The 9,746-nt window shown below is 39.2% G+C and overlaps 1 protein-coding gene across 2 annotated transcripts; it reads left to right on the top strand.

Moving 5' to 3' along the window:
* Positions 1 to 13: 13 nt before the first annotated feature.
* RIDA (reactive intermediate imine deaminase A homolog) lies at positions 14 to 8,940 on the top strand. 2 transcript variants are annotated; one of them, XM_048286993.1, is made up of 6 exons: positions 14 to 167; positions 4,424 to 4,529; positions 5,078 to 5,132; positions 5,973 to 6,041; positions 7,656 to 7,711; positions 8,143 to 8,940. In XM_048286993.1, exons 1-6 carry the CDS (start codon positions 106 to 108, stop codon positions 8,203 to 8,205), a joined length of 411 nt encoding a protein of 136 aa, XP_048142950.1. In that variant the 5' UTR covers positions 14 to 105; the 3' UTR covers positions 8,206 to 8,940. The 2 variants fall into 2 exon arrangements, with proteins under 2 accessions (XP_048142950.1, XP_048142951.1); XM_048286994.1 differs by lacking the exon at positions 5,973 to 6,041.
* The last annotated feature ends 806 nt before the right edge of the window (positions 8,941 to 9,746 follow it).

The raw sequence follows: 9,746 nt of genomic DNA, 5'->3' as shown, positions 1-9,746 counted from the left end.
GGTGGGCGGGGTGTGCGCTGGCCGGACGCTGAGGGAAGGGAGTGGAGGAGGGGCAGGTTGGCAGGAGGGTTAGCTGTTACTGCAGCTTCAGCACCGATTCCAGGTATGGCCTCGCTCGTGAAGAAAATAATCAGCACTACAAAGGCCCCTGCGCTGGGTCCCTACAGGTAATGCCTTAGCTAACAAAGATCTGGGAGTGTTGGTGGATAACAAGTTGACCATGAGCTGGCAGTGCCCTTACAGACAATGCTTTCCTGGGGTGCATCGGGAAAGTGTGGCCTGTCGCTCTGCTCGGCTCTAGTGAGGCCACATCTGGAGTGTTCTGTTCAGTTCTGGGTTCCTCAGTACAAGAAAGACAAGGAGCTGCTGGAGAGGGTCAGCAGAGGGGCACAAAGATGATGAGGGATCTGGAGCATCTTTTATGAGGAGAGACTGCGGGAGCTGCGCCTGTTTAGAGAAGACAGAGGGGATCTCATCGACACCTATAAATACCTCAAAGGCAGGTGACGAGATGACTGCCAGACTCTCTTCAGTGGTGCCCAGTGTCAGGACAAGGAGCAGTGGCCATAAACTAAAACCCAAGAAGTTTCAGCTCAACATGAGGAAGAACTTCTTTACATTGAGGGTGGCAGAGCACTGGCGCAGGCTGCCCAGGGAGGTTGTAGAGTGTCCGACTTTGGAGACGTTCAAAACCCAGATGGATGTGTTCCTGTCTAACCTGCTCTAGGGGCGTTGAACTATATGATCTCCAGAGGTCCCTTCCAACCCTAACAATTCTGTGATTTTGGGAGTGGGAGGTCTCTCGGGAGATGCAGGAGCAGGTTTTGCTGGCAGGGTTTTGGCAGGTCCTTGGGGGGTCTGTTAGGCAGGCCTGGGGCTGAGGTGAGGGCAGGACCCCCTGGGCAGGGGCCAGTACTGGTACCCCCTTCCCCCAGTAACCTGCAGGGACACCTGGAGTCCCAAAGCACGAGTGGGGCTGTGGTGCCATGGCAAACTGCAGCCCAGTAAGGGAAGGGGATATGCTTCAAAAAGTTTATTTGGGAAAATAATTCTGAAATTAGTGGTAAGCAGTGAATTTAAAAAAAAGAATGAAAGAAGAGTGATTGTTCCTCAGAAAAAAAGTGCTTGACTAGAGACAAGCATGTTGTGTAGGGAAGCTAGAGATGCTGACTATGAAGGTGATGGAGAATGAAGGCTGAGCCCAATCCAGGGTGAGCTTGGTTAGATGGAGAGCTCAGTGCCTGGGAATTGAAAATTCTTTCTTATTTTGAATAGTTATAAATGTTTTTCAGTCTAAAAACTTGACTGCTGTAAAAATATGTAAGATGTTCAACATTTTCACAAGTATGTTGTTGCAGCAGATCTGTATGTAATTAAAATAAAAGAAAAATCCCAGTTTTAATTGGGGAAAGGTTTCTCTTTGCAATTTGGATATGAAAATATGTTCAGTCAGTATAGTGGATTCTTACAGCTAAAGTACTGAGAAGTATTTACCAGGATGTTTTCTAAGAATTTTTAATTCTGTATTCAGGCTTTGTTTTCACAATAGCGTCTTCATGCCTTCCAGGTTCATTTTTGTCTCCGTTACTTTGTGTCCTTAGCTTTCTAAGCTTCAAACGGTGTGTTTCTTATAGGCATTATAAAGATGGGAAAATACAAAGTATAGAAGCAGAGAGACATGACATGAAGGTTAACTTCTGTAAACAATAAACTCTTGGTGGATTGCAGCCAGGGGCCTGGCATTGCTTGGCATCAGGAGAACATCTAAGACACGGGAAGGCAACAATTCTTTGGCTGCACACACACACACACACACCACTGTCCCAGCCTTCAACATAGCTCTCCACTCCAAAATTTTGTGCTTATTGGTAGTTCTTGATGAAATACTGCTTACTATGCAGCCTGTTAAATGTATGACTGGTCTAACATCAATAAGTTTATCACTAACTTAGTTTATCAGATTTTAGTAAACTTGTCAAAGTCCAGAGAGCAAAAGTTGCACAAGAAATAACTGCCCCATCTCTGCTGTGAAGTCTGAGCTTGGTTACACAGGAATGAGGGTTTAATGTGGAATGGAGAACTGGATGTATGGGCTGCATTCCTGGTTCTGCTACAGCCCTTCAGTAGGCTTTTGGTGACCTATTTTTACTGTATTTTTCTATTTCCTTTACTGCATCCATTTGCCAGTACTTTGAGATAGGTAGGTAGATAGATACATAAAGACACATATATCTGTGTATGTATATATATATCTCATTAATGTTATTAACCTTTTAAAAGACACTGCAGAGGTACTGCTCTTGTATTAATCCACAATCATTTGTGTGAAGAAGATCTGTTAACATTGCAGTCTAAAGAGCATGGTTCCTAACACCATCTCTCTGATAAACATTGTTGTTCTTAGGTCACAGTGTCTGTCCAGTTTTGCATTTAGGTACACTGAAACCTGAATGACATTAGACACACATTCACATCTCTGCTGATTAATGAGTAGCTACGATTGGCCCTAGTTACAAGGTACATCTGCAGTTAAAGAATGATTGAGGTTTGTGGAGTTGAAGTTTCCCTTAGCTTCACTCGTGCATTTGAGTGCAGTAGAAGTGTATTCCTTGGCTGGTAAATTGTTCCTAGTCTCAGTGAATGGAGGATTCCATTGGTAAGCACGCCAAGAGGCGAAATTGAGGAGCAGAGGAGGGGATCCAATAAGGCTGCTGCAGGTGTTGATCTGGCAGTGGTATCAGAAGGCTTCAGCTTGTTCTTTCCCAAGTTATTCATGATTTAGGACTCTCCAAAGGCCTCTGTTGAGATAAACGTTTCACTTTCATTTGCTTTGTGATAAGCAGTACAAGTCAATCTCTTTTACTGGAGAGCCCTTACTTTCTTGTTGCAGAGTTCTCCGTGCTTCAAACAGAAACAGAAGTTTGTGCTCTGATGGCCTGTGCCTCAAACACAGCAGGAGTGGTAGGAAAGAAAATCAAAGAAGCCTGTGTGTACATGCACATATTTCTATCAACAAGACTGTGTCACCTAGAAAACTACTTTATTCACTGGTTTCTCTTCTTTAAATGGTGTAGTTTTATGATTTACTCCAGTTTTATTAGTTGATGATAGAATAAATAATCCCCATGAAAGATAGTTTACCATATCTGACAAGTTACTGGCTATTTTTTCCCCTTATGAAATTACAGGAGAATGTAGGACAGGGGTAAAAGGAAAGACAATGATGGCATTGTTCAAACTGCCTAACCCAGATCATTTGACCGAGTCCCTAAATTAGTTTGGTCCCCTGTGAGGTGAATGGATTAAGACAATCCAACTGAGTCAATTTCAGTTGAGAGATGTACTAAAAATATTCTTTAAATATGTCCCTCTTTTTCCATCAACATTAAAGGGAAGCTAACCTCCTATTCCACATACTTCAGGGAGGTTCCTAACTCTAGTTTGTGTAGTTTAAGAGACTTGTTGAATGGTCAAAACAATACATTTTCTTGTGGAATGGGAAGAGATAAGAAAAATGGTGTTGACACACCATAAGCTCTTCCAAAGGAATCTTTCTATAATTTGTTTGCAAAATATTTGTAATTATTGACTGAAGAGAATTAAATTATGTCTCTTGCATAATGTTTGCTAGGTAGTTTAAATCTTTGTTTTCAACTTTTAAGCTCTTTGTGGTAGAGACATTAATAATTGCCAACTCAACTTCAGCAAAAACACTCCTGACATTTTTATATAAATGTTTTGCAAATAGCTTGAATTTTGCATTCTTTTGAATTAACCCAGCCAAGAAGTCACTCAGGTTACTTGGTGAGAGCAGAATGTTTGTTCTGGGGATGGAGTGATCAAGGTGTTTTGCTGACTGGCCAAATTCATGATTCTGGAGGAATACTGCCAGAGAACCAGGGTGCAGGGTGTCACCTGACAGCTGTAACTCATTATTGTGGTGCCTGTTTGAGAAGAAAAATGTTAAATTTCTTCTGATTTTTCTTTTTTTTTTCTTTTATTGCTCTGCAGCTGAGATGTAGTTGAAAGGTATTGTCTGCTTCTCAAACTAAGATGGAATATCAATTTTCAGGTGCAAAAAATGTGTTTATTTACTCTGCCTTCCCTCTGTGCTATGTGCTGTGTGGAATCTGTAGCTCAGTTTAGTGTTGTCTTGCTGTATTCATACCTTGTGCCTTTGCAAGAAACAAGGTTTATCTCCTCAAAGGCAGAGCTATGCACTTCCATAGATGATGTAATCCCAGCTCTTCCAAAAGCATAAGCAGATTAAATGTATGACTGCATGTACAGACTTGCATCTGCATAACCTCAGTCTTCTTTCTCATACATTGTAAAGTACTGTAGAAAATTTGAAATGTGCTTTCAGATTTGGAATTTGAAATGTTTTCTTGTTTTAAACCTAAAATGTCACTTGTGTTTTCAGCCAAGCTGTGCTGGTGGACCGGACAATGTACATCGCAGGGCAGATAGGGCTGGAACCTTCCACTGGGCAGCTTGTCTCTGGAGGGGCAAAGGAGGAAGCCAAGCAGGTAAGAAGTCTTCCAGCAATGAACTTGTTGGCATGTGTCTAATTAAACATGGAATTGTGAGAAGTTGAGGAGACTAGAAAGCCCATTTCACATCCTCCAGATGAGGAAAAAGCAGGAGGAAGTAATTCCATCTTAACTAACGCCATCATTTTTCCACTTTAGCAACTTGGAGGTCGGGGAGGAACTGTGTTTCTTGTAGGAAGGTAAGAAAGAATCAGTGTTTGAAGCAGAGGTTCACACCCCAATAAAAACCCTGGCTTGAGTCAGGGAAAGTTTTGTTCCCCTGGCAGCAAAGAGATGGAGTGAGGTAATAGGATGAGATGGAGCCGCATCATGCATTTACATCTAATGAATGGATGGTTTAATATTGATTAGATGTTTCCTTTTATTAATTTTTATTTAGGTCAGTCTTTTTTTTGACATTTGAGGTTTTGCTGGTTGAACTTACAGTAAAACTTGGATTCAGCCAAGTCACAAGTCATATTTACATACTTACATAAATATAACCCAGCTGATAGCTAAAAGATTTTTGTTTCATTTTTCTTTAGGCTCTAAAAAACATGGGAGAAATCCTGAAAGCTGCAGGCTGTGACTATGGCAATGGTAAGTGCTGCTGTGACAGTGGCAAACAGGTGGTTGATTTTACCTGAATTAAAATATAAAAAAATCAAGCGACCTTTTAAAAAAAAAAAAGCTATTTGCTGAACATTCAGTTGTTACCAATAGCTGGAAGAAACAAAATAAATTATGAATTTGGGCTAAAAAATAAAAGAAATACATCTACATGCAAGTCTTTGCAATGGGTATCAATGGAACACTGCCTTTCACCAAAAATTTCTGGCAGTGGTACTAATATTTTAATTCCAACTGGGGAAGCTCAGGTGCAGCCAGTGCTGCAGTGACTGTAGACATTTTAAGCATCCTAGGCTTTGCTCCAGGTAAAAGCAGGTTTGTGTCTGTGGTGTTAATATTCTAGACACTTTCAATACTTTTTGGGTGGAGGACTCTAATGGTGGAGCTGCACCAGGATTAATACTGGCAGTCCTAGGTAAAATATTCTAGCACAGACTATATTTTCAGACCTTTTATGAACTTTGTTTTTGGCAGCAGATATTATATATAAGTTGTTGGCAGCAGTTGACTTACAACAGCTATTTTAATTGATTTGCTTATCAGTTCAACCTCTTGGAAGAATTTGGCTTTTTCAGAGCTAGTCAGAAATGGCTTCATTCCTTAAAGTTTTACTGTATACTAGGTGCTCAGAACTTTTAGGTGGTTCCCTAAGTTGTAGCTCTAATGGTCAATATCTGTTTGCAAAACTTTTCAACGTGTTTAGAATACTTAGGAGAAATGTATTAAATAAAAGCAAGAAATGCAGTAAAGTTTTTCAATCTTTGTATGCAAGTCAGAGGTCTAAAATAACTGCAGGTGTATGATCTCTAGTTGTGAAGACTACGGTTTTGATGGCAGACATGAAGGACTACAATGATATTAACGATGTTTATAAACAATGTAAGTAGATATTTTGCTTGAGTTTTACCATTATGGCTTGTGGAACAAATTATGTTCATGGTAATCAAAGGGTTTTAATGACTCAGATGATGTCATTCCATATTCTTTGAAATTCCAGCAGAAATTTTAAAAATATATAATTTTCAAGTATCAGATCAAGCACAGCCTAATTTAATGTGGATTTGTGTTCCACCATCCTACTAACTCACTCTCCTATGAAGATCAACTCCTGCTATCCCTACAGGTTGATCTTCCTTGCCTCTTTATCTTGCTTGATGCTCTGCTGTCCTGGATATAATTCTACTGTAGGCAGCCTTCAAATGCTGAATTTCAGATTTTGTAACTCCGTTTCTTTAAAGTCTGTATCTTTGACCAACTTGAGGGTTATTGTTATGGGACAGGGCTTGTTCTTTATACAAGGATGAGTCATGCTGCTCCATTTGAAGAAAAAAGAGAACAATGTGTGATCAACAAAACTGAGTATAGACTGAAACAGGTGATTCCAACGAGCCATGTTGTGCAGAATAATTTGGGAGAATTTGCATGAGCTCCTTATTTATATGGCTTTAGCTTTTAATTAGATAGCAACATCTGGTCTTGAATGGAGTCTTATTGATGAGCAAGCAGCACAGTCTCCTGCTTGTCAAAATGTACTGGGAGTGTGTGTGCTTAAGCAGGGTAAAACCAGACCAGCTGCATGATTAGTTACTTGTTGCCTCCAGCCTGGAGTTTGAGAAAACAGTTGTTGATGTTCTTTGATTGTGACTTATTATCTCAATACAGGACCCTGAAATTGCCATTATTGACAGTTCTGTGATAACTGTCACTAGTAAAACTTCCACTTCATTATGCAAATTCCTTGGAAATGTTCAAAGTCAGGTTGAATGGGGCTTTGAGCAACCTGATCTGGTGAAAGATGTTCTTGGCTGTGGCATGGTGGTGAATTGGACTATGTGGTCTTTAAAGGTCCCTATATATCTAATACTCTAATATATATATACATATATAAATATATAAATAATTATATATTCTAATACTCTACGAATTCACCGCTTGTATCTTTACCAGTACCCTTCCCCATTCCTCACCCCTGTTCTAGTATCTGTGATTGCCAGTTCTAAATGGGCACAGAGAAATAAGTCAAGGGCCTATTTTTCCTCTGTTTTCCTATGATATGAGTAAGGTTGGACTCCTGTTGATTTTATGTGAATCTGGGATCTTTATCTTTGCTCATGATTCTTTTAGCAGGGTCCTGTTTCTCTCCTGCTCTTTCTGTGAAAGAGCCATCTCCCACTCCCTGGTGTTTGAAATTGGATGATCACCATTCTGATTTAATTTTTCTTTTCCAGCCAAGTTGGTGTTAAGGCCCTGCAGTGTCAGCAGAGTGCAAGTTATCACTGCAGCTGACTGCTTGGTGATGAGTGGTGGCTTGCTGAGATTGAGAGCAGTCAGTCACCAAAACAAAACAACAAGGGGGAAATGATAGCTGGCATAGAAGTCTTGTAGCCTTGAATCTGAAACTGTTCCAATGATTGCATTTTATATAGATTACTTTGAACTGTGTTTTATCAAGCAAAGTTTAGTTATTACTGTATGTTTCTGTTTAAATTACAGTTTTCAAGGCAAACTTCCCAGCCAGAGCAGCCTATCAAGTTGCTGCTTTGCCCAGAGTAAGTGTCACTTTTCTGTCTACAAAAAACACCCAAATTTTCTGAAATACCTTACTACTGAAGCATTCTGACAGCTTTTCTTATTCTGAAATAGCTTTGATTACAATTATTTTAATGAAGACTCTTAATTAGTTTTTTTCTTAAGTATACTAGTATTATTCCCACACACTATCAGAGATCTGAATATGATATACACATTTCTTGATGGTGGAAGGTGGATACAACATTAGAAATAAGGGGTTATGGTACTTGAGTAAACATAAATTGAATTTACAATATTACTGAATATTGCTAAATCAGTAATACAACTGTCAGAAATATAATCTCTCTCAAATGTCACTCTGTTCTTAAAAAGTTGTGTTGTTCATCCAATTGCTTCATAAAATAGATATATTAATTTCCTAATATGTTTCTTCATTGTTTTGTCACAGGGGGCCAGAGTTGAGATTGAAGCTATTGCCATTCAGGGACCTCTCCAAGATGCTTCAGCCTGACTATAAGTAGAAACTGGATATCTTACAATGACAGTTTTAGATTTAGTTAATACTTCTCCCTTATATCTGATTCCTACAGCTGACTAACAGCAGTTACATACAGTTGAAATCAGTAAACTTACTGAGGAAAGGTGCTTTCTTCAGGACTTACAGTGACTACTCTGCTGGCAAACCCTGAAACGTGCCTGAGTCCTGCTAAAATCAGCTGAGCCAGATTGCAGGACAGGGTCTGCCCTTTGTGGTGGTGAGTGGATAGTCAGGTATTGAGGTACATACCTGGGTGAACATATTAGAGTTATACTATGGGTGATCTGGACATGGAAAACTATACTGATTTGTAATATTTGTAACAATTTTAAATCAGAAAAAATGACAGAAATGAGAAAACAGAACACTCGAATTGCTTAGCATACATCACTTCTGAGGAATTTTTCTGTATTTGTTTCTGAATTTTCTTATTCTCTTTCTTCACATAATAGATTACTCTTGGGACTTAGGTTTTTTCATATGTAAGCAATTACTTAAGAAAGTTAATGTTCATTTCAGAAAGAAAATTATGCTTTTCTGAAGTAAAGTGGTACCTTTATAAATCAGATGAAAATTAATATCTACCTGTAACCTTTTTCATAATCTTTTTCATAGCAATTAAATTTTGACTATGTTTTGATTAAAAAACAAAAAAAAAACCCTTAAAAAATGTTTAATGAGAATAAAATATAATTGCAACTGCAAAAATGTGCTTGTCTATTCTGGGAATGAACAAACTTTTCTTTTTCTGATTGTCCTTTGATAATCCATTAAAAAAATGTCTCCAGCTTGCTTATTCAATAAGAAATAATTTTAACCAAAAGAACAGGCTTATTATTTGCATCCTAATAGCTAAGGATTCAATGCTCCAGGAGAAGAAGCTTTCAGCTACAATGTCATTACAGTTCTTGTAATTTTTTTCTTTGCCATTAAGGTCAGAAGCATCAGTTTGAAGGGGTGATTAAGCAATATTGAGAAGTCCAACTGTTGATGCTAGTAACTTATTCCATCCTTCTGTACTGATCTTCTGTCAGGTAGAAATGGACACTGTGTTTTTAAGTATCTCATTGAAGGTCAGCCACCTCATGCCAGAGTTGATTCCCTGTCTTCCCCACAGCCATATGACTAAGCACAGTATTGGTTTGTTCAGACGGAAATGAGCAGAAATTCTTTCCTGTTGTAGTCTGTCCACCTCAATGTCTTTGTTTTGCTCTCTTCTGTGAAGATGCCATCCAATTACATATGGATGCTACTGTCACTGTGTCTTCACTGACTTTGTGTAGAAAGTAAAACTAGCTGTATACTGCAGCTTGGAGAATGTACCATTTCAGTGGTGGAAATATGTACCTGCTTTATCAAATGTCCTGCCCGAGGGAATCCCGTAGGCTGTTCCTTCCAGGGCAGCTGTTTGTATGCCAGAGAGCTGTGACTGTGTCAGTTTCTTGGTTTGAGACAAATTAAGGGGAAATGTGTGAAATGAATGTGTCCTCCAATAGAAGGCAGGTTTCAGCAGC

Source organism: Corvus hawaiiensis, chromosome 26 (genome assembly GCF_020740725.1).
Source record: "Corvus hawaiiensis isolate bCorHaw1 chromosome 26, bCorHaw1.pri.cur, whole genome shotgun sequence".
In the NCBI taxonomy this organism is placed as follows: Eukaryota; Metazoa; Chordata; class Aves; order Passeriformes; family Corvidae; genus Corvus; species Corvus hawaiiensis.
This window is presented reverse-complemented; position numbering and strand designations above follow the sequence as displayed.